The following is a 27,673-nucleotide window of genomic DNA, read 5'->3' on the forward strand; positions in this document are numbered from 1 at the left end:
ACACACAGGCTGAGAGTCCAAGCCCATACCTAACTACTGATGGCCAGAAGTTTTACCTCTTCCCTCTGAATCATCCAGCGTTGGCCAGAGGTTTGTGCAAGCTGGTGGCCTATTCTGTCCAACATTATATTCCCAAACAGAATTCAGCTAACTAGGAGAGACGCAAATAGTGCCTACAATTTCTCCGAGTGAAGAAACAGCATGTTACTGGAGAGTCCCAAACCTTTGCTTCCTTAGTCTCTATAGGTCTGGCACATGGAAAGCCCAGAGGCACTGAAGTATCCCACTCAAGCAGCCAAGTGTTAACAACCTCTCCAAAGTCTAATTTGCCTTTGATATAGACTTAATTGTTTGCGTCACCCACTGGGCTAGGGGGAGGGCTATAAAAGGGGCTGCAGCCATTGTCTGAGGCAGAAGAGAGCCCAGGAACAGCTCTCTCTCCCAGTCTTCCTCATTCAGCATAGTCACAGCCTGTACATCATGCAGCTGGTGGCCAGCCTGGCGTCTGTTCTGCTGCTGGTGTGGAGCGTGAGAGCCACTGCACTGCCTGGAGAAGAGAGACTCGCAATACAGAACACTAGGGTGAGTATAATGCACCCTGTGCAGGAGCTGGGTGAGGTGGGAGCATGCAGAAGCAGGCTGGAGCCAGGGGAGGGGGTAATAGGGGCAATTCGGTGTTACCTGATGCAAACGACTCTGTCACCCCCCTATATTCCAAGGCTTCACACACTGCTGAAGCACAGGATATTACTACATCTTACTAGCCAGTTTATTTCGGAAAGGTACCAGGGCAGATGCCAGAGACCTGCAAAAGTGGAGTCTGTGCTAAGCAAAAACTGCTAAAAAGAACAGAGCAGAGGGAAAAGGAGAAAAAAATACTGCTGAAAGGGTACAGCATGAGAGAATAAAGCAGAGTACTAGGGAGGGAAAGAAAAGATACGTAATTGGTAAAATGATCAAGGGAGATGATATTTTAAATAGGACTCATGGGAAGGACAACTGTTTAAAAGATGGGTTCAGTAGGAAAGTAACAGAGGAATAATAAATGAAGTAATTATATCAGAATAAAATTGCTTTTTCCAGAGTAGTATTCACAAGGGGAGTTATACTGACATAGTTCTGCTAGAATAATTACACTCCGAACCAGCACAGCTCTGTGCAGTGGCAGAACTTATTATAGCAATATAATTATCCTACCAACTGGCAAAACTCTAGTATTATAATGGCTATAGCACTATAATAACTTTGTTTTGCTGGAATGTTTCCCTAAGAGGCCAAAGGGGTAGGAAGCAATAGCATAACATAATCACAAGCAAGCGTTCTGTTCTGCTTGTTCTCACCGTGCAGTTTTCTCACCTTCATGTTCCTTGCCATCCCTGATGTTCCTCTGAGCCGTGGTTAGTCGCCCCACACTACCAGTCCGGGTCACACTGTATCTGTACGGCTGCTGTTGTTTCAGTCCTGCAGAGGAGCTACCCAGAGAAGTGAAGGATCCCAGTGTTGGTTTCAAAGGCACTAACTTCTCCTTTGTGCGTATTCGCATTATTTTTTCTGTCTGAGCATTGGCTCCAGCTCATCCATCAGTGTCTTGCTGCTTCAGTAGTGGGCTCACATCCCATTAACAACTGGCTGCAAGAAAGAAGCATACACAGTGTGAGGTGCTAGGGCTGGCATTCTGTTAGAGATCAGGGCTTCTGCAGCTGGCTGGGGTTAACCCTTCTGGGGATAACTAAACTTTCAGCTGTACATTCTTACGGTAACAAATCCAGTACCTAAAAAGTAAACTCTTTCTGGTGCAATTCCTAGCTGCTGGGGAAAAAAAGAAACAAGTTGTAGGGAATAAATTGGTAAACAAAGCCTTGGTAAACATTAATTCAAGTGTAATGACTCTTAGTCTTCTACATGCTGTTGCTTACTAAATAATGGTATAATTATAGTAGATAGGATTCTCTTTAGACCATTCTACAAACTGAAAAATTCTTAGATACTGATGAACCAATCGCTGTAGTCACCACTGCTATAACTCAGACAAATGTTTTAAGTACAAAGAATATAAGGATTTTAGAGATAAACCACCATAAAATGCATAACAATGCCAAGGAAAGCTGTGCGCATTCTGACGCACTGGTGGATGTAGCACAGGGAATTGAGCAGCTCCGGAGAGGTGTGCCGCAGCCCACCCCTGCTAAGATCTCTAGCTGCTGCCAAAGAGTCTGGATCTCTTGCAGCTCAGGAACAGCTAAGAGCAGAGGGGATGTTAGCAATGGATTAGTGCAGGGGAAGAGCTGCCTGGTTTCACTAACAGCCACAGCTGATGATGCATAAGGAATATCCTCTAACAGCAGGCTGAATTTTGCCTTTCCCACCCCTGGGTCTGAAGCTGCCGGTTCTGCTTGGAGCAGGTTATTTCAAAGCATAGCACTTACAGCCAGGAAAGAAGCTTACGAGGAAGACGTGACCCAGAGACATGCTTAGCTGGGTTCCCCAGTCCCAGTCCGTCTCCCAGAGGCTTAAGACACTTCTGTACTTGCAGCACAGGAGCAGGAATCAGGTCAGGCACAAACTGGCTTTTATCTTCTGCTACAAACACAGCATGTAATTTTTCTATGCCCGAGTTTCTCTTGTGTGGAAGCAGGGTTAGTTACTACTAACTAGAGCTTAGTAGAGCTAAGAAAGTGATTTAAAAATATCCATAAACATTCTGTAACTTAAACTCAAGGTACTTGCTGCTGCCTGGATTTATCCATTTTTTGAGATGCTTACCAAGTGGTCCTTAGCAAATGCTGGTGCTGACAGGGCCATTGGTCAAGCGCAGCAGTCCCAGCAGTTAACAGGGCATTTGTGAGAAGTGACATGCAAATGCACTTCCAAGATTCCCATCCGCGTGGGAAACGGGATCTGTCCCTGTCAAACCATCTATCCCAGCTTGCCCAGTACCAGCTGCCTCTGTTAGCACCAGTCACAGAGACCAGGAATTCTCGGGCAAGAGGTAATTCCTCAGATTTACTGCATGTTAAGTTAAGAGAAACAAGGTCATTCACAGCTTGTAACTGACGGAACCCCCCAAACCACAGGCTGTGCTCCTTTGTGGGCTGCCGTGGCAGAGGGACGGAGCTCAGCAACTCCTCTTCCATTCTACCTCCCCCCAAGGTCAAGCTGCTGAAATACAGGTTCTTGTGCTTGAAATACAATCTGCCTGTCTCCGTCAATTAAATATTTTGCTCCAGACACTTCGTGCATCCCTCTCACCTCCCACCCAGCCCTCTCCTTTGTTAGATTTCATTCTCTGCATATTATGGTGGGTTGCAGCCGCCAGTGTGCTGAATCTGACATCGCCCAGGACTCCGTGCCTCCTCCTGGCCTTCATGTGGCGGGCGCTGGGCAGGCAGAGCCGAGGAGGGAGCACTAGGAGGGAAGGCAGCTTGGCATTCATGGAAATTTAATTAGTGCAGGCAGCAAGGGATTTTACAGCCAATTCATGCCTATTTGTTAGCAGCTCTTTTGCAGTTAGCACATGGCATGCATGCCTGTCCGCCGCTGGCCGGCTGCGCTGGGCAGGGTGCGAGAAGGGAGGAGGGGTCCCTTGCAGCCCAGACCCCTCAGCCCTGGCACAGCTCTGCTGCAGGCAGGCACCGGCCCTGGGGAGGGGGTACGGGGGAGGCAGGGACACGGGAAGGGGCTGCATGGGGGGGTTGCACCATGCAGCATCCGCTGCCTTGACCGTGGGGGCCAGGCCTCTGTCCGTCACCTTCCCCTGCTGTGTGCCCGCAGGAACAGAGCACAGCCCGGCGAGACGCCATCCTGAAGATGCTGGCGGGCCTGCTGGACAGCGTGGATGTGGGGCGCGAGGCGGCGTCCCCTGACGTTGAAGAGGAGGGCAAGCTGGAGGAGGAGCGGGCGGTGCTGGGGAGGCTCACCCAGCTATCACAGCGGGACCGCAAGGCCCCCTGCAAGAACTTCTTCTGGAAAACCTTCACCTCCTGCTAGTGCCACCCGGCCTGACCCCGCCGGGCCGCCTGCCCACCAACACCCTCCCCTTCCCTCAGCTGCCCGGCCCGTGAGCTCCCTCCCTTTTTTTCCTCACCCCTGACAATAAAGCATGGCGCCTCGGGACTGGTCTCCGCCTCTCTGTGCCCCGCTGGGCTGGTGCAGGCCGAGTGTGGCCACACTGGGGATGGTGGGTGGGCTGAGCCGCTGGCTACTGGCGGCAGCCATTTTGTGGGGCTGCCATCTGGTGGGGCGCCCATGGTGGGCAGTGGCCATTTTGGAAAGGGCTTCGCGTCGGCGAGGCGTGCCTGTGGGTCTAAGGCTCTCTCCCCTGTCGGGAAGAGCTCCCTGGGGGCTGTCAGGGGCGCAGCCATCCTTAAGGCAGCTGCAGTTGCCCCCTCGGCCTCTGAGGAACCAGGTGGGTGTGCACATCCCCGCTGGGGGTGAGGCGAGGCCCAGGCCCTGGGCAGCAGGCGTGGTGCCGGGTGAGGAGGGCCCTCGGCGCCAGCCCCTGGCCAGGGTAAGGTAACGTGGCCACAGTTTGGAGAGGGCGGTTTGGTCCTGGGCATGTGGGAGAGCAGCTCCCTCTGCTCCTTTCCACACTGGCTGTGGCTTGGGGGTGGCTGAGCGAAGCACCCAGACAGTGCTCCGTGGGTGGGGGTGCAGGGGCATTGCTGGGGGGAGGGGAGGGGACATGTGCCCACAGCCCGGCCTTGGCCACTTCTGGTTTACCAGCAGGTATCTCCAGAGCAGGTACTGGGGTGCTCGGGCGCTGCAGGAACTGGCTGAAATAAGCTGGCTGTGATCCCGGGCCAACAGCTCAGACTCTGCTCTGGTTCTCTCATGGTTTCTCGGTGTCTTCTCATCTTGTTTAAGAAACAAAGAAAAATTAAACACCTCATATCTGTTACTTACCTTATTGTGTGCCATTTGCTGGAGTCATAGGGCCTGTTGGATTTCTTATTTTGTTTTCTTTTTGTTGCTGAAGGGCTTTTTGAACCTTATTTTTAGAGGTGACAGGGCTTTTTTGAACCTTATTTTTAGAGGTGGCAGGGCTTTTTGAACCTTATTTTTAGAGGTGACAGGTAATGTAGAGATAGGAATGGTAGACATGCTTGAGTTCACCATGGGTATTTCTAAAGGAGACTGCTGAGGCTTTGGTCTCTCATGCTGGCAAGAAAAAAAAAGGTATGAAATTCAGTTGCTCTATTTGCTTTAATTCTTAGTATTAACAGGTTGAGTTTTGGAGCTGTATTACATTGCTGGGAATGACCACACAAAATAGCAACTTCAGCTGTGTGTTGCTGAGCCTGTCTCAAAGGCCTGGCTGGCCACTGGTGAGAAGGTAGTTATTTGCAGTGGCTTACTTTTGAACCTTTACATTCTGTTTTTGGAGGTCAGTGACCATGAGGTTGCTCATCTCAACAGCAGCGTTTTGGATTAATCATCAGCCAGCCTGTTTTCTTACAGTTGAAGTAGCACTTCCAACTCCCCCGCTCTCCCTGAATAATGAGTGATACAACCTCTCCGGCACCTAGACGGGCTGGCTTGCCACTGCCACTTAGCTCTGTGTCAGGCTGTGTTTTCGCTGTGTCGTTTGCCATGGAAATTTCTGGCTGTGTGTCTCTGGCTTGCTGGAGGAGTTAGAGCCCTGTGGCTTGTTTTATTTTTCACTCCATAATGAAAAAAGATCCTTGCTGGGGGAACTCAGCGATTCAGTATATGGGTAATGTGATGTGGAGCTTTCCAACTGTGTTGCCTGGAGTACCCAGCTAGGACGCAGGAGACCTGGTTTTATGCCTCATTTTGCTGTTGGTATTCACATTTTATCATTACCTCCCTTTCAATACCTCAGTTTCCCTGTCTATGAATTGTGGTAATAACTCTTGTCTCTTTTTATCATTTTTTGTAAGATACGTGGGTGACAAGTGCTGTATAAGAGCTAACTATAGCCATTATTGTTACTAAGACCTGTGTAGCAGTATGAGACCAACCAGGATGCTAGTACCTGAAGTGTTCTCATAAGAGTTGCCTTATTATCCACCATTAGAACTTGTCTGTGATAATGACGTTCAAGACAATGTGTAGTGAAAATGAGAAACCCATTGTGAGAAATCCTTGTCCACACGGATATAGAGATTGCCCCTAACAGAGACTGCTTGTTCAGCAGACTGTGTATGCTGTATTATTTAGTGGTTCCTGGAGGAGAGAGTAGTCTGTCTGCTTTCAAGGTTGGAAGTAAATTTGGAAGTTGAACTCTTCTTTCATCCCTACAGATGGTTCCTGCTAATGTAGGCTGAGGCACACTGGCTGAGCACCAAGCGGGAAGTCTGCATCGCCAGTGCACATGCTGTGGATAGGGGCCAACACAGTTGAAGCAGCTTCTTTCATCAGTGCTGAAATCGGTGTTTGAGTTGGATTTAATTTTGCAGTTTCCTTGGTAAGCCAATGTGCTGATGCTGAAGCAATGTGAGATCTTGCCTAATGATGGCATTTAATATTAGGGAGTGTAGCGTGATAGATCAGATTCAATGGGAGGGGCTTAACGAAGGGTTATAAATAACATCATATATGGGCATTTTCTATTCAAATTTTCACAGAAAAATTGTAAGTCATATATGTCAAGCAAAAAGGAGTAAGGTTATATTATTTGTTAGATGTAATAGCCAATTAATTTTAAAATCATGTCACAGCTCAAAATAATTGTGTGTTGTGTATGAGCAAGTGAATAATACCTATGAGCTATCTCCAGATTTTTAAACAAGTGAAGAAGACACATTAAAAAGTAAAAATTATGCCAGAAAGCAAACTTTTAAAGTCAGCTAGCACACACAGTGCTGACCTCACCTCAATGTATGGTCCACTGATATTCACTGTATTATTTTTTTTATTTTATTTTTTTAACCTCAAGCTAGCTCATGCTTATGCATCAAGTTGCAGGCAAGTTGAAGAAATTATCATGGGGACAAGTTCAGCTGTGAGCCTATAGCGTGTTCAGTACCCAGGGGTAACTCCATGTGTGCATATCCTATCCCATGATAAAAGTGAAGTAGTCCAAAGTAGCTTATTCCTTGGTGAAAACAGCGTAAATCTCATTTATTCTGAGATCAAAGCATCCGCATATGTGGACAGATACAGCAGAGGAACTGGGGAGGTATTAATTTGGAATTTAGTACCCTCTGTGGTGACTTGTTTGTATGTTCTTTTAGTAGTGAAGATCTTGTTTTAATATATACTGTCAGGCAAGCTAGCAGGGAATCAATACTTCACTGTGTGCGTTTTCAGCCTCGGACAAAGGAGAGTTGCAATCTGACCAGACTTCACAAAGATCCTGTCTGTCTGCAGGTAGCTGGTGAAGGGAGTTATATTTAGTGGGAGCACAACAGTACTGCCTAGTTTGGTGGTCCTATGCCTGTCATCCTCAAACAATGCATGGCATGTGAGGCACCTTTAGCGCTGCTTACAGCTACAGAAAATCAAGGTTAAACCTTGTATCACAGGGAGAATGAAACCTAATGTTGCACAGGGTGTCTTTTGTCTTATGTTGTTACCATATTTGGCTCTGCTCGGAAACAAGAAACCTGTGTTTGAAAAGCAGTGAGTCCATTTATTTATAAAAATCCTGGTTTGAGCTTGATGGCCTATAAGCAATCAGATACAAACTGGGAAAAGAGTAGCTGGGTTTGCAGTAAAGGGGAATCTCTTCTCCACTGAGTTGAGTGAAATAAAAGTGCTGCTTTTATTTATTTACCTATCTATCTTGGCAGTATGGGCTACGAGATTTGCCTTATGCCTTAGGCTTGGTGGTGGGACATACCGACCCAAGAGACATTGCTCTTGTGTCTTGTTCTAACTATGATGCCACACGTACCTCTGCCTGTGGCTCTGCTGACTTTCTTGCCACACTAGGTTTTTTTGCATGGAAGAATAACAGGTCAAACATGGCATTTGTTCACTCAATGTAAATGGTTTGTTTGGCGACCTTGTTCTCTGAGCTCTGAAAGCATCTCTTAACTTGTGAAGTGGGCTTTGAATATTTAACTTCAGTTACCTCTCTGAGCTCCTGTATTCACAAAACCCTCAGCAACAGCAGACTGTAAATGCATTTTATATTCCATAAAGACTGCTTGGTGAAAGAAGCTATTACCTTGCCCATTCAGAATGTACAGTAGCTTCATGTAGGACATGTGCAACATAGCAAATCCTGAGTACAAATGACCTCTTGGTGAATTGGGAGGATGTTTTATGCAGAGGATTTTTCCTGTCTTTGCTGAACCTTGATAGAACTTACAGGGATTTGAGAGGAGGATGCCAGGAGCGAGAGGGAGTTACCAGCGCAGTGTAGGTTTTGTAGACTAGGTCAGAAGGACGGAGAGTGTTAACGTGTTACGCTTTTGGGTGAAACTGTAATGTGAAGTCTGTATGCTGTAAATGCCTGAGAGATGGGAAATCAGAAGGTGCTCTCTACTGTTCCGGTAATGATTTAAGAGGTGGAGCTTTTCTTCAGAGGTTCATAAGGAGTACAGTCAGAGTTACTACTAAGGCAGTAGATGATGAAGTGCAGGTAGGTAAAAATCAGTTATCCAGAGACACACAGCAATCTGGGACTTCTCAGCACAGGGGAAACTTTTAGAATGAAGATTCTGACGGTGTGTTACTGCAGAATATCTACTGTGGTTAAAGTTGCTTTTTATTTCATAATAATCACGGAGCCCTTAAAGCAGGAAATATTTGAGTCAGGGCCTGTGTCATGTGAGCAAGGCAGGAGCTAATGGAGAACAGCACGCAGTTAAGCAGCTTCTGTGAATAAGCCCTTTGCAGAAGCCTGGGAATACAAGCAGAGACTCTAGAAGCTACCAGCCTGTAACCCAGGCTCCTGAGGAGCAGCTGTACCCCCTGCAAAGGGAAATCAGCTCAACTACCTGTGCTGAGCCAGTGAGCCTTCTTGTAACAAGCTTGTCTGATCTGCGTATTCCTCTGCTAACTCCAGCACCTTTGGAGCTGACTGAGCTCTCACTCATTAGATTTGTGTCTTGTTTTGCAGCCTTGGGAGGGAGGTACCAGATGAAAAAAAGCCAGCATTTCAATCCCTTAAGATAGGAGCTTTGGAGAGAGAAAAGGCAGCATTTCAGTCCCTTAAGATACAAGCTTCAGAGAGAGCTGTTTCAATCTAGATTCAAACTTTCCAGCATGTCTGCTTCCAACTTGTTAAAATTATGTAGGGCTCACAGAAAGTCTCAGAGGAGGCATTTGGGAGGTGTAGGAAATCTAAAAATTCAAATCCATGTCTTCCACCTCCCCAGAGAATGACCACAGTGCACAAGGGAGTAAGTAGCTGCGCCGGAGGAGAGAGCATAGTGTTTCCCTGGGCTCAGGGCATTCAGCTGGGAACGAGGAATTTATGTCGTAGCAGTACCTTGGGGACCTGGAGGACTCTTGTTTTAAACCAATTAATGTTTAGTGTAAAAAAAAGAAAAAAAGAAAAAAAGCAATCTTTACAGCTGAGACCTTGTTGAATTTGGCTTGAGGTAGGGCCTATTTCCTATTGTAAGATTGTTTGCTGCTTAGGTAAGTCTGCTGCTAAAAATTGTCGATTTCACTGGCCTGCACTTGGATGGTGTATCTTAGTCTCTTGACAGAGAGGAAGAAGCCAAGGATTTATGGTTGTGGAAAGCTGCCCACTCCTGGCTTGTACATTCCAGAAATTGTCCAGGACACTTTCGGTCCCTTCGGTGATGGTTTTAGAGTCCATAGTTTTAGACACATTGTGTGTGTATATATATGTGTGTCATTGTTGCATAGAAGGAGGAGTCTTCAAATCTGCTTGATTTTGCTGTGACTATGTATTTGAACAAGAGCAGATTGTCTAGATTGCACTGGATGTATTGATCTGCATTAGCTAGTGAACCCAGCACAGGCAGCAGCTTAACAGAGAAAAGGAAAAGAGAATATTTCTGTGACAATGTAAGAGCTTTTAACTCTTCCAGTTGGGACAGGAGTCTGTGCAGCGAGTCTCCTGCTCAGAGTGATTCCCAGAGGTCAGGACACATCTACACACAAGCCTTTTTTGCTTCGAGAGCTCTGCCTCTGTTCTTGGCCTTGTGCTGCTAATCTAGTCAGAGGCAAATCAGTCCCATGGTGTGAGGTGCCTTGACAGAAGTTTGGGTGCAGGTGTACAGGCAGGGAACTGCAGCTGCCTAAAAATCCATGGATTTACACTTCAGGAGTCCAGAACCATGGGGAGCAAACAGCAGTCTTTGTGCTCTAAAATATTGGCTTGCAAGCAATGCTCATCTTCACCTGTGAACTGATGAATTTACCCACTGCTGGGAGCCAGCGGGCTGGAAAGTGCCTTATGATTGCTCTTCCAAAAAGGATAACTGAACCCTGTTCAGTGCTGGAAGGCAGCTTGTCATGCCGTGGGACAGAGTGGGCTAGAAGCAGAACGACTGAGAAAAAATGCCACTGCTGGCCTTTTGCTCTGTTCCAGAATAAAAATGGGAACGTCTCCATATTGCAAAGCTGTCTAAATAGTGTGTGACTCAGAAGCTGCATGAGAGGGTACGTAAATGCAGTAGAGTGAGGTAAGGGGATGTCCTCCCACCCTTTAACCATTTAGTCACAGGCAGGCTTGCATTTTTTCAATCTTCTCATGTTGTTGCTGTGGTATAAAATATGAAATTAGTGTTGCTGCTGTGAGGAGAAAGTGGCTGTGCATGTCTGTATTTGCATGTTCTTTTCAGATAAGTAGTTGCTTCCATTTTCATTTAACTAGCAGTTTTCATGAAGGAGTCTCTGTGAGATGATCCATCTTTGCCAACATTCTCGTGCATCAACCAAGAATAACCATTCCTATTTAACAGGAGACAAAGCGAAGTACCAGTTAATGTACCAGAGATCTTGCAGGAAGCAAGCAGGAAAGTGGGGACCACAACCCGGGAAGCCTCTGTCTTGGGCACAAGAGACAGCTATGTCCAAATTACTGCCCCTGGGCAATCTTCACTTGGTTCTGGGTGGCTCCACCTTCAGTCACAGCCCCAGGCAATGCTCTCGGTGGAAGTAACATGCCAAGAACTAACTCTGTCAGCTCCTCTATCAGTTGCGGGATCTAGACAGGGGGGATAGACAGGTTAATATGTTTCCTGTTTCTGTAAGCCCTGTTCTGACAGCTGGTCAGTTGTAGCTGCAGGCCTTCAGAGCCTTTGAACGGCAGATCATAAATTAGAGCTGGCACTTAAAAGAAGAATTGTAATGAAGGCTGAGAGATTCGAGAAGAACTGTTATCCTGAGTCCCATCCCGTTTTCACACGTACACATGCAGACACCTGGCCTGTCCCTCAGAAACACTTAACTAGACTTCCCCTCTCCGGGAAGATAGACTGCTTGGTAAATGAGATGTCATGGGCAGACACTGCCCTAGCATTAAGACTGTTATTTCCAGATTATTTGAAAAGACTTAGCATGAGGGCAGAAACCACAAATAACAAGGAGCACTGTGGGAAGCTGGAGACTAGTGAGCTGTTGGGAACTTCCCAGTGCAGAGTACAGATGCAGAACATGAGGGAACTCCATCTCCTAGAGCGTGTACCACAGTGCAAGTGGCTCACCAAAGCAGTCAGCAAGGGGCAGTTTGTTCTGTGTGGCTTCCCAGATCACTGTGGCAATGCAGGCTGCAGCTGCATCCTGTCTAGTCTGCATGGAACTAAGTATGAGATGCCCCAGGCTGGCCACCAAGAGCAAGTTAGCGTAAGAAGTGTGTGAAATGCTGTTTGCAGAACACCACTGGGTTATAGGCCTGCAGTGGCGACTTATGGCACAGGACAGTTGGCCCAAGATACAGGTGGCTCCCTGTATTTTTACAGCATTTTACATTTTACAGCAGGTGTTTGCCTACTGCATACCTCAGCTCTGCACTTCCGTTGGCGGGTGTATGGTACCACACTGGTGTCATCTGAAAGATGAGCTTTGTTTTCCCACAAATTGTGTGGAAGTGTTGGACTCTTCTCTGGCATTTGGACTCTGCTTGTGTCTGTTTGTTCTTGGAATACCGTTATTAACAAGAAGAGTAACTTTAACTTTAAGAATGAGGAGTCCTACTGGGAAATGACCCTTGATTGCCATGCCCATTACACAGTCCCCTCAGTCATGTGTTCTCATGTGTAGCTGTGGAGGCCTCTTTTGCTGTGTCTACACAAAGCTTTCATAATAATACAACAGCTGTTTAATTTATCATTACTATCTTTATTGAAGGAGGCAGTACAGTTCCTCAGCTGAAGCTGATTCAACAGCCTGTCAGGCCTTCTTTTAACAGATCTGCCAAAAAAAAGTGCTGCTTCTCATGCTGAAGATCTTTCAGTATGAGCAGAAGAGGTGAGGTAGGAGAGGAGGAAAGTGAGAGAACATGTAAGTGACTGCCGAGGGCATCAACAGAACAGCAGTTCTAGAACAGGACATTGGTCTGTAGACTTCTAGATCCAGTTAAACTGAAAGTTTGCAACTTTGAATTCCTCACCTGTCTGAAGATTGCAGTGTATTAGGGGGGAATATTACAGTGATACAAGAATAAAAACCTCACAGTCTTTGGAGACTTGCTTAAATGAAAATATGTTTCAAAGCAAAAAATCATTTGGTCCATCTGTGTCCCATTACTAAGCTGGGGCCATCATCCATTTTCATTAGACAGGGCCTGAGCATGTGGGTGGGGACAGAGGCCCAGGCAGCTGCCCTGGACACCAGGCTAAGAAACACCATATGGAAAAGCCTAATGTATGTTAACAGGCATCAGAGACCAAAATTGGAAGAATAATGGCCCATCCACATGCAGTAGCCTCAATGAGACAAACTCTCAGCACCAATCTGTCAGCTGCAATTTTGGGTCATTACAGTGCTGCTAAGCAGAAGCTAATGGACAAGTTAGAGTAATCTGACTTCAGCAAGAATAATTCTTCCAGCCGTTGCTAGTGCTCTGGCTTAGTTTCTTCCTTGCTAATATACATCAAACAAAATATCTTCCTTTCCTCAGAGATTCTTCCCACTGGGCCTCAGGGGATCCCAGCTGAACATTTAAATTACATGCAATGATCTTTTAATTTGCTGGCTGCTCGGTGGCTCTATATTGCTCTTGCCACTTTAGATAAACACAAGCTATAACAAGACTGTTTCCCCTTTGCCTGCCCCACAGACATGTACCTGAAGTATTTTCATGTTGACCATCCAGAATTTCTTCTTTTAGGCTTACATTGTTAGCTAAGGAGGCTCAGAGCTTGACTAAAACCGTTAAGTACTCTGTGCAGTGAGTGCCTTGGCATTCAGGTGAGAAGCTGGGTTAGATCCAAAATCCTTGTATGAAATTTACTCTGCTTATAGCCAAATGATTTTGTTTGGCTTTCCAGTGAAGCTGAGCATTGCTAGAGCAAAGTAAGCGCTGGCTAGCAGAAGGTGGCCCTGGAACCGGGCTCCTGTGGGCATCTCAGCCACGTTCATACCCAAGGACTTGACCACTTCTATGCTAAGATCCTGCTCAGCTGCAAATTTGCTTCTCAAGTCTAGAGGTGTAAATATGGGCTAATTTAACAGACCTATTTCCCTAGCAAGTCTTCAGGTCTTTGTTAATGGCGTTATGCCTTAGGAAGTCACTGGCAGATACTATGGCTGTGGCAATTTAGGATGTACTTTCATAGACTCTGTGCCTGATTTTAAATTAGAGGCTATAGCATCCGTCAAGCCTCCCTCTGCTTGCCAGCAGGCCCAGTGCCTCCAGGGTACGTCAACACTTTCTAGTGGACTTTTTCTGCATATAGCTTTGAGGTTCCAGAAGTGGTAGGCCTGCTGTTAGTAGGTAAAAACAGGTGGCAATATGTCCAGCAGCTGTGAAGAAGTCACATATGTAATCACTTACACTCAGCAGTCAGGTAACCTCTTAATCCAGGGAGTATTTGAGTACCAACACCTGAGCATTTGGTTTTGTGCAGTCAGGTTATAGCTCTCCCTATCTCTGAAATGCAGATGTTTCTGAGACAGAATATGGTGCTGTGTTGGCACAAGCTCACTCCTCCTTTGTAATGCTTCTATTTAATTGTGTTTTGTTGAAAACTGTATTTAAAAGCTGTTGTTTTCTTTTTGCAGATTCCCTCTGTTATTCAAGCTTTGTTCAGGATTCCTGCTGGAACTTCGCTGTTACGGATTTCACTAACTGTGTTGAAAAGTGAGGAGAAGGAAGCCCAGGTAAGTGTCCCACTCATTTAAAAGACAAAGTTAAATTTCTCTATGAAACAATAGTAATCTCACCTCAAATCCAAATGTTTGACATTGCCCAAAGCAAAAGCACACAGGAGCAAAGGATGTTTTGCTGGTCATGCTTTGTGAAGATTTCTGCGAGAGAAGCAAAAATGAGCAAAGCAGCTGAGCGTCCATGCAGCACAGAACTCCTGCCTGGCATTTTGGTGGGCTTCTTGTTCTGGTTTTTTTTTTTTTGGTTTTTTTTCCCTAGGGCAAGAAACAAGAACTTCAGGGTGGAATTCTGGAAAAAAATGAGTTTATATCTAGACTGGTGGACACTGTCCAGTTAGAACACTTACAGTTCTTTTGGGCAGAAAGATTTGACATTAAAGATGAGATAGATGAGGCCAGCCTTTGTAAAAGGCAGTGCATCTAGACATTACTTTATTTTCTTCTCCAAAGAGAGGAGAACAATCAGGGATCTCAGACTTCTTTGAAGGGGGGTTGATTTGAAATAGTTGGGAAAAGCATATTATTCCACTGAGATGGTAAGCAAAAGTTTAGCACAGGTGGCTGCTTGGTGGATTGGTTTCTTTTTCCCTGGAGTGCTACAGGCATTTTAATGTACAGGTTCTGACTGATGCAACTGTTGACTCTTGACAGGGCCTTCAATCTGTTTTCTCTAAGGCAGGAATGAGGTTGTCTGTATTCAGTGAGAATTTAGCCAGAGCGAATATTTGTCTGTTTCCATGTATTGTACTAACTCTTTAATGTCTGAGCAGTAGCTCTTCCTGTGGGCTGACTTTACTGTTTATCTAGATTAGTGGGGTAATAGCCTCTTTGTTAGAAAAAAACCTGAGGTTGTGGACAATTGCAGAGGAAGAGAAATGATGAAAAATGTTTTTGAGTTGAACAGGGGTGAATAGAAAATGCATTTGGATGTATATATGGACAAGGAGCCTGTTGCAAGTGAGTTTAATGAATTTGCCAGTCCTAATGCTGTTGAAACCTGTTCTTTAGCATGTTTCCCAGCTTCTCCCTCTTCCTGAGCAGAGACAGAGCCTCAGGAATTTATTGTCTCCTCCAGTCTCAGCAAGTCATACATTTGGGAGGTGAATACAGTTCTTCACAGTGTTAATCATTTCATGTAGAGGAAGAGCAGTCATGAAAGGAGGAAGAAATGAAAGGGGGATGGAAATAGAGACAAGCAGCCAAGCTCTGACTTCCAAAGGCAGACCTTGTGCTCTCAGCTGAGAGCAACTTGCCTGCTGTAGTTTTGTTGTGGAAGATGAGGTCTGGGTTCCCCTTCTCTGAAAAACTGGGACTTCATCCCAAACTTGTTGGTGGTCGCTGTACTCTGCAGAGTCTGGTTCTGCAGACGGGGAAGGGTTTGAGCTTTGTTTAAGAAAGGGTGTAACAGTGGGGGATTATATGGAAGCTCCAGCAGGAGATGGATATAGTTCTTCTGCCAAGCTTGCTTTTCAGTTCTCCCTTGACAGAGAATGATTTTGGAGACAGGCTACTGCTCAAGTGGATCCTCTTGTTGGAGCCTGTGCACTGGAGGAAATGGCACATGCTAATAGCCTTTTCTAAGCTGGCAAGTGACTTTCCAGGCCTTCCAGTCATTGTGACACGTGTGTAAACCACAAGCAACTCTCTCTAAATGAGATTGTCATACCTGGGTACTGTTCTGGGAGCTGAAAAGTCTCTTACTTGCTTTGCAGGGCCAAGCTGCTTGCTGAATGAGGCTGCGATAGGTGCAGGGGAGGATTTTGGTTAGCCTCACTCTATTCACAATAGGGAGCTCTTGATGGGCTCATTCTTGGTTGGTCTTTGGGTCACCTAGTACAGAGATTTGATGCATTTTTCTTGCTTTTCTTTGTTGTTGCCCCCAGTCTGCCTTCCCTGCGTGAGACTTAATGTTGGACAAGAGATACATGTTAGACATGTGTTATACACCCATCCCCTTTGTTCCTCTTAGTAGTTCGGAGGCAGGCTTACTGAAGGAAAGTATGTTGGCTGTGCCTGTAATGTGCATAGCATCTTTGCTTGGAGAGAAGACAGCGGTGGATTTCATAGCTTTGGCTCTAGCTCTATCTGAATTGTAACCAAATTCACATCCCAGCACAAACAGCTGCTCCGGTGAAGTCACAGACTTGGAGCCAGCCCAGCAGACATGCTGCAGCTACCAAGGATGTGGGCGGGAGCAAGACGGTAGCTTTGAGACTCAGGTTAATGGCACTGGGGAGATGGGGAGGGGAAGAGAACCTGACCTGTGCAGTTCTTACGCTGCCTTCCCCATGGTAGAGTTGGAGCTCTTCCAGGAGAAGGCAGAGCAATGTGACCAGCATCTCTTACTTGCGTGCTGTCATATTCCCTTCCCAAGGGGATGAGTGTGTAGAGTGCAGGGGTTTGCCCTGGAATTTGCATAGTCAGGTGCGTGAATACATACACATCCATCCATGCGGTGGCTGAAGTGGGCTGGCATACATGAAAATTACCTGCCTTTGGATTCTGCAGCTGTGTAGTTGAACAGAAGTTGTACAGGTATTTAAACATTACCATTTTGAGTGTGTATACATACATAATGTATAAATTGTGTATGCATAGTTTCTAATACATGCATGTGCACACACAGAGACACATTCACAGACATGTACTTTGCACTCTGAGCTTTGTGGTGCTCCTGGAGAGGTCGTGTTTCACAGTCTGAGACCAGCCCCATGCAGATGATAGTTACCCTTGGTTTTGAGAGCTCTGTTCATGCCAAAGAAGCAAAACTGTCAACCAGTATCTTTACCCCAGATTTTTTGTTGATCTTTCTAGACAATCTGAGCTCAGATCAGAGTGCTTTCAGATGAGGACGACACTATAGAATTGCGTTGGCTGTCCTTTGGAAGTCAGTTAGTGCAAGAGAGGACAAGTCCAGTAATTTTTTTTGCTCCTGGAGAAATCTGCTTTAGCACTCTGTAGCAGCTGGACTCCATCTTTGCAAACAATATAAAACAATGAGGTAGCAGTAGACAGCATGGGAAGGAGGGAAGCATGCCCCAGAAGAAAGTGTCTTGCCCCGTTGCATGAGCCTTCTCTGTCTGCTTTTTTTCTCCTAGAAAGATTTTTTTTTCCTGTTTCACAGCAGCCAGGCTCTTCCCCATGCCCCACTCCATGCTCTGCTTGTTCCGTCTGTGTGCTTGTCTTTTGATGTCAGTCATGCTATTTGATTTGTAATAGGGAAACAGAACGCCTTTTCTGCTGTTGCATTTACTCCCCCCAGTCCTCTGAACCCCTCAATGCAGGAGGACTGGATTTAGCCATGGAACAACAAGCATCCAAGAAATCTCTTAGGGCTCTGCAGAGGCAGCTGGCATTTGAGAAATAAGGGGCAGTGGGGAGCAATGTCTTCAGGGATCACAGCAAGCAACTATTATGCTCATTTGCTCTCCTGGTTTGTGACACAAGGATACCCACTGCTATGTAAGGTGACTGCACTGTCTCAGAAGCCAGGAAAGCCTGTCCGTGCTTTTCCTCCATTCATTAATCAGCCTCTTGCTTTGGCACTGAACCTGTGTTTTGGATCTGGAGGCACACTCAGATGCTTGCTGTCCTGTTCATTGCACCTGAAACATCTGGTCCTGACTGTGATCAGTCATTGCAGTGCTTTTCATGGAATTGCTGTCAGAATGCAGGAGCTGCCTTTCAAAGACCCAGGATGGTTTTCTCCCCTGGCACAAGACGATTTTCTGAGGCAGTGTGTGGTTTTGCATGGTCCATTTGAGAATAGAGCTGTCCAGAATTTTTTTGATTAAGTGGATATGGGGCTGGGTTGACTTCATTTTTACAAGTCTGTCACAGCTGAAGCTCTTTCTGTAGGAGCGTAGTTTTAACAGAATTTACCTCAGGTGACTTTTTTGCAATTTCAAAACTTGGGGTCAGAGGGAAATCTGAACTGAAGAGCTACCCTGGGACCTAGCCTGGATCTCACACAAGTTTGATGAAGGCCCTAGCTGCACAGCTGGTTTCCAGCCTTCTCATCTTTTCAGCTGGTTCCTGCTGCTGTCTGGTTTTGCAGGGAAAGTGGAGATCAGGTCTCTAGATCTTAGCGGTACCAGCCTGAGGGGCACTGTGTTGGCTGAGCAGCTCTACTCTTGCTGTTTTATTCATGTGCCTGGCTTAGCTGTCTGCACTTGCTGTTGCTACAGGAGGGATTTGAAACCTTTCCTTGAGAGACCTCAGTGTCGAGTAGTAAAAGCATATTTTGAGAGACTACACAGTCTGAGGAAGAACATGAGGGCTCTCTAGTATCTCTGCGTCATTCCATATTCCTCCATTCCACAAAAGATTTTTTAAATTTCTTTTCAAGGGGAAATACTTTCTCTGAACTTGGCTTTAACACATGTTGGTGTTTCTCTTGAAAATGAGGGTTTGCCTTTATGCTACCCCAGCCCTCAAGCATGGAAAGAGACAGGGGCACAAGAAGACAGCTGGGCAGACTTCTCAAGAGGCATCTGTCATTTCAGATAACACCCAAGCTTCCTAAACTGGGTCAGTAACTTGGCAATTTAAAGAGCACTGGAAACTGCAGTGACATGGATGAAGTCCACTCAGTCTTCAGGCTGACTTAGTGCTGTGCAGAGGGAAGGGAAACTGTGGGCAAGAGGAGCATCTGTGGGGCCTGAGCTGAGCTGTCACACTGTTCTCAAGATACTGCTGCACCTGGCTAGCTGATGCCCAGCAGCCTTTTTGGATGTGGAAGGTTTCTGGGCAAAGAAACAGGGACAATGTTTTTGGTCTTCGTATCAGGTTGCTAAGGACTAAAATCACAGCAGTTTTTACTCTCCACAGACCATGCCAGAGGAAAGCCAATATGTGCGCCTAGCATTCAGTTTCTCAGTCTCCAGGATTACAATTTATTAAGCCAGCTTTTGTACTTCAGTGCTAAGCAGGAACCATCAGCTTCAGGGGACTCATCAAATTCTGGAGCTGTGAGAAACTTTTCAGACCTAGGATTAGAATTGACTCTCCATGCCTTTGCTACTAAACTGAGCAGGAAGCCTGATGTGGGATGCTTCTGGAAGTATTTGTGTCTGTGGGAACCAGGCACCAGCTCAGTTAGGCACAGGTTGATTTTAATTATTTTTTTTGCAAAATTTTCTTTCTCTTTTCTCTTTTCTAACCAGTGTAAAGTCCACATCTTGCATGTGTTGATAGGATCTTTTTAGCAGCTAGTGGGCCATGGGAAAAGCTAGTCCCCTCTGGGTTCTTCTCCATTAACAATGCTTGTAGGTGCTGCTGCTATGCAAGTAATTATTACTGCTGCTGGTTTCTCCTTCACTTTTATTAAATGGTGTTTTCTGTTTGCAGCCTGCTGCTGGATGGTTTATTGGCTTTAGTTTTGTTCATATAATAACTCCTGCTTTCCTGCCAGCACCAGCTTTACTGCCTGGGGTAATGATTTTTTGGCTGTTCAAAAATGAGTATCAAAAGGTGTCCATTTAATTACAGGATATCTCGGTATAGATTTCCTGTATGTGCAGTGCAGTAGTCTGTTCCCTGCTGCAAATCAGGTTCCCTGCCCTCTGTCCATTTTTGTCAGGGAAAAGGTGGGACCTAGGTTCAGCGTTAAGATAGCTGGCTTTTCGCTCTCTGTAAATTTAGGCCTGTCTCTGTATGCACTGGAATAGGAGTTTTGTGGGAAACCTAAAGGCTGACTTGGAAAGAAGCAGTCTGCAAGCAGTGGAATTAATAAAGCTTTATGTCCTGTAGCATTGGCTTTCTCAGGTGGATTCCCTGGGGTCTGACAGCAGAGTGAAACCCCTGTGTGGATCCACGAATGTTTAAAAGAAATTTGAGTTAATTTTTCCGGCTTTTCCTCAAGAGAATCCCTGGTAATAGGAGTTCATTTTCATTCAACTGTCTGTCTCCGTTGCACTGATACCCTTGGAACTGCTTCTTTTCTGCCAGATTTGGTAGAAATTGACTGTTGGGCTTTTAAAGTTAGTAAGCTAGGTTACACAGGCAGATGTGAGCACAGAGGATTTTTGTCTTGTTTCTGTAGCAAGCCAGGTTCAAAAGACAGAAATTTATTAAGTATCGTTTCACCTTGTGGGTGTTCCAGGATGGACAGAATAAAAAGCAATCTATACGTATGAACAAGGTATGGAGCAGGTTTTGGTCAACACAAGCTTGTACTGGATTAAACTATGCAGCTGGGAACTGGGAGACTTTGCATCTCTGGAACTTCTGTGCTGTGGTGTTGTGTTGCCTGAGTATTCCTGCCCCATTACACAGAACCATCTAGCCAGACTCACTTGCTGCTCTGAAATCCTGTAATGTGCCCCATTATTTTGTTTTCATCACCTTCCTGCTCTGACAATGGAAAAAACTGTACTTCCAGTAATATGTCATTTGCATTAATAGCAATTGTAGATCAGTTGGTTAGAGAGAAAGAGCATTGCCCAGCCTCCCTCACTCCCCCATGCAGACACTGTCTGGAGCCACTCTGTACCTCCTCCCACTGCCTGCCTTCCTGCAGAGCTATGATACTACGGCTCCCTCCAAGAGCCTGCAGCATTCCTAATCCATCCACTCCATCTCTGTCTGCCTCTCCTTGTCATTGACTGAGGCCTCATGGGCTGAAAACAAGCCTGGTTTCTAGTGATTGCTGTTCCCAGAACTCGGGAGGCTGAAGGGGGTGGAAGGGAGATAAACATCAGAGTTCAACATCCAGACAAACACAGCAGAGCGCACACAATAAATACATCCACCCCCAAATGCAAATACATCAGAAGAGATTCCTTCCCCAGGGCTCAGAGCTGAGCAGGCTCAGACAGGAGAGCAAGACGATATGAGGTGAGTGCAGTCGCAGGGACCTCCCCAGCTCCTCTGGCCACTTGGTTTTCTGCAGGCCTGAGAAGGCACGAGGGTGATCCTCATCTTGTTTAGCTGTTACTACAGTATGACTCCACTGATACCTCCCGATTTCTTCTGGTTTTGAATGAGAAGGGTGTTGGACATGAGGATTTCCTCTAGCGCTGAGATAACTGATTTGTGTCGAGAATAGCAACTGGGACGTGTGGGTTTTGGGATATGATCTGAGTTGGTGCTCACTCTTTCTCCATTAATCTCTGTTCCTTTGACACAGGCTGTTTGTCTTGCTATCTGTGCTTTACAGTGGAGTAAGCAGTAGCATTGTGCTGCAGAAAATGTATGGGAGGATCACATCCCCCAACTTCCCAAATGTCTACCCAAATCACAAGGAGAGGATCTGGAATATTACTGTCCCCAAGGGATATTCTGTCCGTATCTACTTCACCCATTTCAATCTGGAGCTGTCCTACCTGTGTGAATACGATTATGTGAAGGTATGTGTAGGGCAGGGCAATGTGTAGCAGGCTAGGTTGTTAAAAACTGTGTATATGTGATTCTGGACACACGCAGGGCCCAACGTAACTGTGATTGCACTTGATTCTAGTCTGCTAGTAAAGTTCAGGCTCAGCTGATTTCTAAATTATGTGTTTATTGAGGCCCACGGGACCAGGAAATAGAACTGGTTGTTGGGTTGGAACATCTGAAACTGGAGTTGTTTCTGCTCAGAAAATTCTGATTCCCCTCTTGTGAAGCAAAAGGCTTGAAATTTTGCCCAAAACATTTGAGCTTCGTTTTGCTGAAGTTACAGTATGTGTTTTAAATTGACAAGTACTGCTTTACACAGAGTATGAGAGACCTTAAAGTGTAACCGATAGTCTAAACAAGATACTGTCAGCTTGTCTAAACATGCACTTGCAACACTTGCAATGGTGTGTTTGCTGGCTAATGTGAGAAGCAACCTCAGGAAAAGAAACAAAGATACTGGAAGCCTTTGAGTGATAAGTGGTGTCCCTGAAAGATTTGTACTCCATGTGCTGCTGGCATGTGCTCTAATCCGGGCAGCCCTGTCACGGTTTGAGGCCATGCTGCCTCTGCCCTCTTTCTGTCGTTTGCATGGACCTGACACACGTTAAAGAGGAAGCTGTGTTACAGGGAGTATGCAGAACCAGTGCATCAGCAGTACTTAGATCGGGCAGCCTCGTTGCCATTTAGGAAGATCTCATTTCCATTCTTTTATAGGGCAAGTTGCTCCCATTCCCCAAATCCATGTTGTTCCTCATGTAATTTCCCTTTGGGCAGGACAGAGTACTCATTTCTGGTAGGTCTGTAGTACACGGTACTATCACTACCATGTACAACATGAACCTCATGTATGAGAACATTTCTCTTGTATTAAAAACATGAGATAAATGAGGAGCCAGAAGTGGAATAAATTAATCACAGAGCGAGTCACTAGTTTAAAGAGATCTCTTACTATACCTTTGGATTTGTCAGTGTATGAAACGTTTTTACCCCAGTTGTCTCTGGTTTTACCAAGATCTGACTGTCGCTGAAAGCACCAAGTTAACAAGAGCATTATAAAGAAAGCATTGTGCTGGTAGCCCAGGCTGGTATCACAGCTTTATATGGGCCTCTGAAAGGAAAAAGGGAGACAAAATTATGGGCTTAAGTCACACAAAATAAGGGAAATCTTATCTGGATCTGGATTTGGACTGACCTCCAGAAGCACCTTTTGAGAGCATGCAAGCCTCCTTTCTCACACCGTTAAACACATGCTTTCCAAGCTGTGGCAGCAGGTTGGGAAGAGCAAAGCCCTGTGCTCATCTGGTACATTTGCCCATTTCACAGCTGAGCTCTGGTGGGAGGACCTTGGCTACGCTGTGTGGAAAGGATAGTACGGACACGGAGGAGGCTCCGGGCAACAAGACATACGTCTCCGTTGACAACAACCTCATGGTAGTGTTTCGGTCTGATTACTCCAATGAGAAACTATTCACAGGCTTTGAGGCCTTTTATGCTGCTGAAGGTAAGAGACCAGTCCTTCTTGTAGGTAGAAGAGATGCAGCCGTGGTGGCGTTGGTGCTTCCCTCCGCTCTCATACGCTGTGGCTGCTGGCGTTAGGTGGGAGAAGGCAGTCTCATCGTACGGAGGCAGATGCCAAAGGGCACAGCAGGCAAAGGCAAACATAGAGTGGCTCAGACTGAGACAATGTTGTTGAAGGGTGTTGGTTGCCTAATTCTGTGCTTCACCCATTAGATATTGATGAGTGCAAACAGCTGTTTGACGGTGAACCCCTCTGCAATCATCACTGTCACAACTATGTGGGGGGCTACTATTGCAGCTGTCGGACTGACTACACACTGCATGAAAACAAGAGGACATGCACAGGTGAGTTCTTGCTAGACCAGGAGATACTTCCCTACCTACAACATCTGCTTAAACCCAGTCTTGATACTAGCATTGAGGTGAAAGCTGTGGGTTTTCCATCGTTGTTTTCAGTATTCCCTACGTGCCTGGTACAGCTGGAAGAAGGTACCGGGGGTTAGTCAGGGCTGTGAGCAGACTGTGCTCTACACAAACCAGGGTTTGCAGAGGGGCTGTGGGCTAATTGCTGCTGTTAGGGACAGCAGTACTGTGTGCAGTAAAGTGGTACGTTGCCAGTTGGTTTTGGTTACTTCTTAGGCACAGCACGCACCTGGGTTCAGCTTTAGACGGGCTGCACAGAGAAGCAAGAAACTGGGCTTGAACTTCCACAGACACTTCCAGTCTTCATGGCTGCCAGTGCAGCCAGCCTTGCAAAACTGTATCTTGCTTCCAGGGTACTGAGATACAGGGTATTCCGGACCCAAGTTAGTAGATACATTGGAAAAACTAACAATAGAGTGTGAAGTCTCACGGAGAAACAGTTTGCTTACCGTCCCTAGAAGGACACAGGCCAAGAAGCAGCATGGTCCACATATTGCTGACACCAGATACAGTGATCCACTCGTTACATGGGAGACAAGGCCAGGCACAGATCTTTTGTTCAGAAGGGCATACAGCGTGAGGTTTACCTAGTTGGCTTCTGCTCAGCTCTGCTTCTCACTTCACAGCTAGGGAAAGCTTATTTCAGGCAGCAAAGCGTCTGTCTGAATCAGCACACTGATCAGCACCTCAGGATTCGCTTTGGAGTGAAACATGTGCCCACACGTGGTGTCAGATTCATCCTTGGTGGGTGCAACTTTGCCCACCTGGAGCTGAATCCTGTCTGAAAAAAAACAGCACACACACTGCTCACTAAGTGTTTTGTCATAGGTGGGAAGATAGTTGGTTTGATCTCCCTGGTGCTGAAATGCAGGATTGGATCTAACTTACCGTGCTTAAGGCTGCCTTGGCATTTAGCTTCCCAACTCCATTCTGTTAAAAATTCTCTCCAGCCACGGCTGCCTGGGTCTAATTCAGGATTCCTCATATCTCCAGTGTATTGGAACAGACCTATTCTTTCAGCCTCCCCTTCCAAAAGCAATGGCTTTTAGCACAAGCATATGGATTTACTTATGCTATAAAGCTTGTCCCTGGTCTTAATGTGAAGGTGCAAAATGAATAGCTGTGCAGACTAGCAGCTTTGCATTGACCATTCATGTGTGCACAGTTATGCTCCCCTCCTTGAACATAACTCTAGCAGAGGGAGCTTATCAGCAATATTGAAGGGCTGGGCTACCCTGATGGCTGGAGATGTGGGCACTGGGGATTACTGTGGTGCAGCTGTTCACATTTCAGAGGCCTTTAGATTCAGGCACTGAAGATGCTCCAGCCACTGGGCTGGGCTGCAAAGCAAAGGTCTCTGCAGGTCGCCTCCATGAGATGAGGGCAAAAGCTGCCCCTTTGATTTTTGTGCTTCTGTCTGAGCAGGCTGATACTGACAGGCTCTTTTTTTCTCTATTTTCCAGCGTGAGATAATTAAGCTTCTGCTCGCTTAGGCAGAGATGGAGACAGATGTGCTGGGAAGAGCTGGTTTGCCCTCCCTCCTGACCTGCCTGTTGCAGTCCACCCAAGGGCTGCAGGCTTTTCTTGCTTGGTGACTTGTATGTCTTGGTTCCTTGCCTTTCAGATCTGCCTCCTGCAGACAATAAAGAGGCTGTTCCTTGTTGAAAGCTGATGACAGCCTCTGGGGCATTCATTTTCTTGCAGTTCCCATGTGTTACTAGGCAAAAAAGAAGGTAGATCAGGCAGGAGCTGGTAAAAGAGAAGCCATTGTGAAAGGCCTCTGAGCATCGCAGCTACCTGAAGACTTGAATTTCTTGTCCAGCTCTTGTTGCAGTTTTCAGAACTATGGGAGGTCAGGCAACAAGACCAGAACCACCCATTTGTTCCCTGATATTCCTTTCAGATTTGCTCTTGACTGCACCCAGACTTGTAGATTGAAACTATTTATATTCAAAGCTCATTCACTCTTTGAAAAGGTTTGAATTTTTTTTGACCCAAATTTTGTGACTCTGGCTGTATCTCCCATTGGGAACTTAGCATTATAGCTGCAGTGCATTCTGGTGAGCAAAGCTTCAGAGTTCCAGGGGTTTGGTAAAGTAATATGAATGTCGCCAGGGCAGTTTAGGTGTCTTGCTTTCATACAAAGGACGGCAGCGGTGCCTTCAACGTGACAGATGCAACACAAGGAATGCTGTTCTTCAGCACAGTGGCTTGTGGCTTAATTGACACTCTCAGTCCCTTACAGTGCCTCTCGCTGCTCCACATTATATCCATTTGTTGTCCTTTAGACTGTACCCTCTTTAGGCAGGGACTATCTTCTTAAAACATATGGAGAAATACTGTGCTCCGTACTTGTCAGTGACTAGAGCTCCCCAACATGATGATTATTGCAAGAGGTTAACAAGTCAGAGCTGAGCAGCTGTAGGTGAACTGCTGAAGATAAAACAGGTCTTTATTTAAAAAGTTTGAGGGATTAAGGGAGCATTAGTCGACCAGCATTTCCTTGTTTCTGCAATTTAGCAGGAGTTGCTTTTAATGGTAATTTACGAGGCTCAGTTTCTCCAACCCCATGTCCACTCTTTAGTGCCTGGAGTAAATGGAGGAGGGACCCTTTTCCACGTAACCATGGGAGGGGATGGAGAGTCTTTTAGATGAGCCACTTGACTCCTTTCAGGTCAATGCATTTGCAGACTTCTGTGTTACCTTGGGCAAGTCACTTCATACCAGCTTTGAACATCCATCTGCAAAACAAGAGGTAACATCACTGCCTTGACTTACTGGGAAGATGCTTAGTAAGTGTCATAGAAGGTGGATGCTGCGGAGAACTGATCTGGGGGTAGAGTGGCTGGGCAAGCAGTTACCAAGGCTTACTTCTGCTGTATTTAATCCTGTTCAGAAGCTGTTCCGTGGTCAGAGTGAACTATGAGCAAAAGCACTTGAAATTTTTTCATGGCTAGGTGATAGCATTTATGACCCACCTTTCATTGGAGGCCTAATGAGCCACTGACAATGGGCTTGCAAGTTTTGAGGGGGTCATTTTTCAGAGTTCAATCCCCTGGCAAAGAGCTTGCTATGATTCTAATAAAAGTACAGCCTAAGCATAATTGAGCACTCTCTGGACAGCTCTAAAGCTTGGACTGAGAAGTCAAGGGACAGCATTTCTGATGACAGATGTTAAAAAATTATTTGATCTTTTTTGTGCTGGCTAGTTTATGACTTTCTTGCTTGCAGACTTATGGAAAAAAATACTGTCCTGACAAAGGGAGCTCCCAGTGGCCACGTCCAGGAGATATGAGGAAAAAAGCAAGGTCCAGTGTAAGCTTTTTAATCTTCAAGCTGCAAATTCCTTTGGACTAGCAGAGTATCTTCTGTTGAGTCAGCTAGTTTCAGCTACTCAGGTGAGCACAAGTCAAGAAAGTTTATTGGTGCTGACTCACATTTTTCCAAACTGTGTTATGAAAATCTCACATCAAAATTAGGAAACTCACTTTAAAGGAGACAGATGTAATGAAGTATGAAGAACTGTTAGTCTCTGTCTTCCTCCTTTAGTCCTTCAAAACAAGGTGAAGGCCAGTTTTCTGAATTTCTGGGATATTAATGGGGCACTGTTCTTATTTGTACTGTAACAGCATGTGGGGATCCCAGCTCTGTGCAGAGGCGAGATGCTTTTTGGCTACAAGAACACAGAGAATTCCCTACCCTGAAAGAGCTTCTGGACCAGCATCTGGGCAGCTCAGAACAATTCTAGAAGAGCATTGCTAGAATGTATCCGGGCTGAGGAGCCATCGGTGGAGTCTCCTGCCTTTGGTACTGGCCAGCATCTTGTGCTTCAGTGGACGATACAGTTCAGTAAGTGATTTTTAAAGTATACTCCCATGCAGAAGCATAATCCTGGGCAATAGATCTGGGGTTGTCTGTATGCTACTTAGCTTAAGCTGAACTTAGGGCACAAGCATATATAAGTTTGCCTTAAATTCCACGTGACAGCATGTTGCATAGATTAATTATATGGTATTTCTTAATGCTGTTTTTGTATCAGGTTTGTGTTTTTCAGCCTTTAATTTCATCATGTGTCCCTTTACCCTTTTATTACAAATGGCCTTCAGAAACTACAGTGTTTGGTCATAAGCAGTTG

The 27,673-nt window shown here is 45.9% G+C and overlaps 2 protein-coding genes and 1 long non-coding RNA gene across 11 annotated transcripts; all 3 read left to right on the forward strand.

Moving 5' to 3' along the window:
• Positions 1-393: 393 nt before the first annotated feature.
• Positions 394-4,113, forward strand: LOC119145568 (somatostatin-2-like). Of its 2 annotated transcripts, none has more exons than XM_037382171.1 (2): positions 394-582; positions 3,772-4,113. In XM_037382171.1, the coding sequence occupies exons 1-2, from the start codon at positions 481-483 to the stop codon at positions 3,985-3,987; spliced, it is 318 nt and encodes a 105-aa protein (XP_037238068.1). In that variant the 5' UTR covers positions 394-480; the 3' UTR covers positions 3,988-4,113. The 2 variants fall into 2 exon arrangements, with proteins under 2 accessions (XP_037238068.1, XP_037238069.1); XM_037382172.1 differs by lacking the exon at positions 394-582 and adding an exon at positions 2,208-2,551.
• Positions 4,114-5,508: 1,395 nt separating this feature from the next.
• Positions 5,509-14,341, forward strand: LOC119144962. Its single transcript, XR_005103259.1, has 3 exons — positions 5,509-5,798; positions 6,264-6,427; positions 14,113-14,341. It is a non-coding gene; the product is annotated as an uncharacterized LOC119144962 (long non-coding RNA).
• Positions 14,342-20,944: 6,603 nt separating this feature from the next.
• Positions 20,945-27,261, forward strand: MASP2 (mannan binding lectin serine peptidase 2). Of its 8 annotated transcripts, XM_037381158.1 has the most exons (7): positions 20,945-21,054; positions 21,347-21,566; positions 22,921-23,028; positions 23,329-23,460; positions 26,213-26,293; positions 26,770-26,936; positions 27,168-27,258. In XM_037381158.1, the coding sequence occupies exons 1-6, from the start codon at positions 21,050-21,052 to the stop codon at positions 26,893-26,895; spliced, it is 672 nt and encodes a 223-aa protein (XP_037237055.1). In that variant the 5' UTR covers positions 20,945-21,049; the 3' UTR covers positions 26,896-26,936; positions 27,168-27,258. The 8 variants fall into 8 exon arrangements, with proteins under 8 accessions (XP_037237055.1, XP_037237054.1, XP_037237059.1 ...); XM_037381157.1 differs by having other exon boundaries at positions 26,770-27,261; XM_037381162.1 differs by lacking the exon at positions 26,770-26,936 and having other exon boundaries at positions 22,921-23,098; positions 27,168-27,251.
• Positions 27,262-27,673: the final 412 nt, after the last annotated feature.

This window comes from Falco rusticolus, chromosome 3 (assembly GCF_015220075.1).
Source record: "Falco rusticolus isolate bFalRus1 chromosome 3, bFalRus1.pri, whole genome shotgun sequence".
NCBI classification, from domain to species: Eukaryota; Metazoa; Chordata; class Aves; order Falconiformes; family Falconidae; genus Falco; species Falco rusticolus.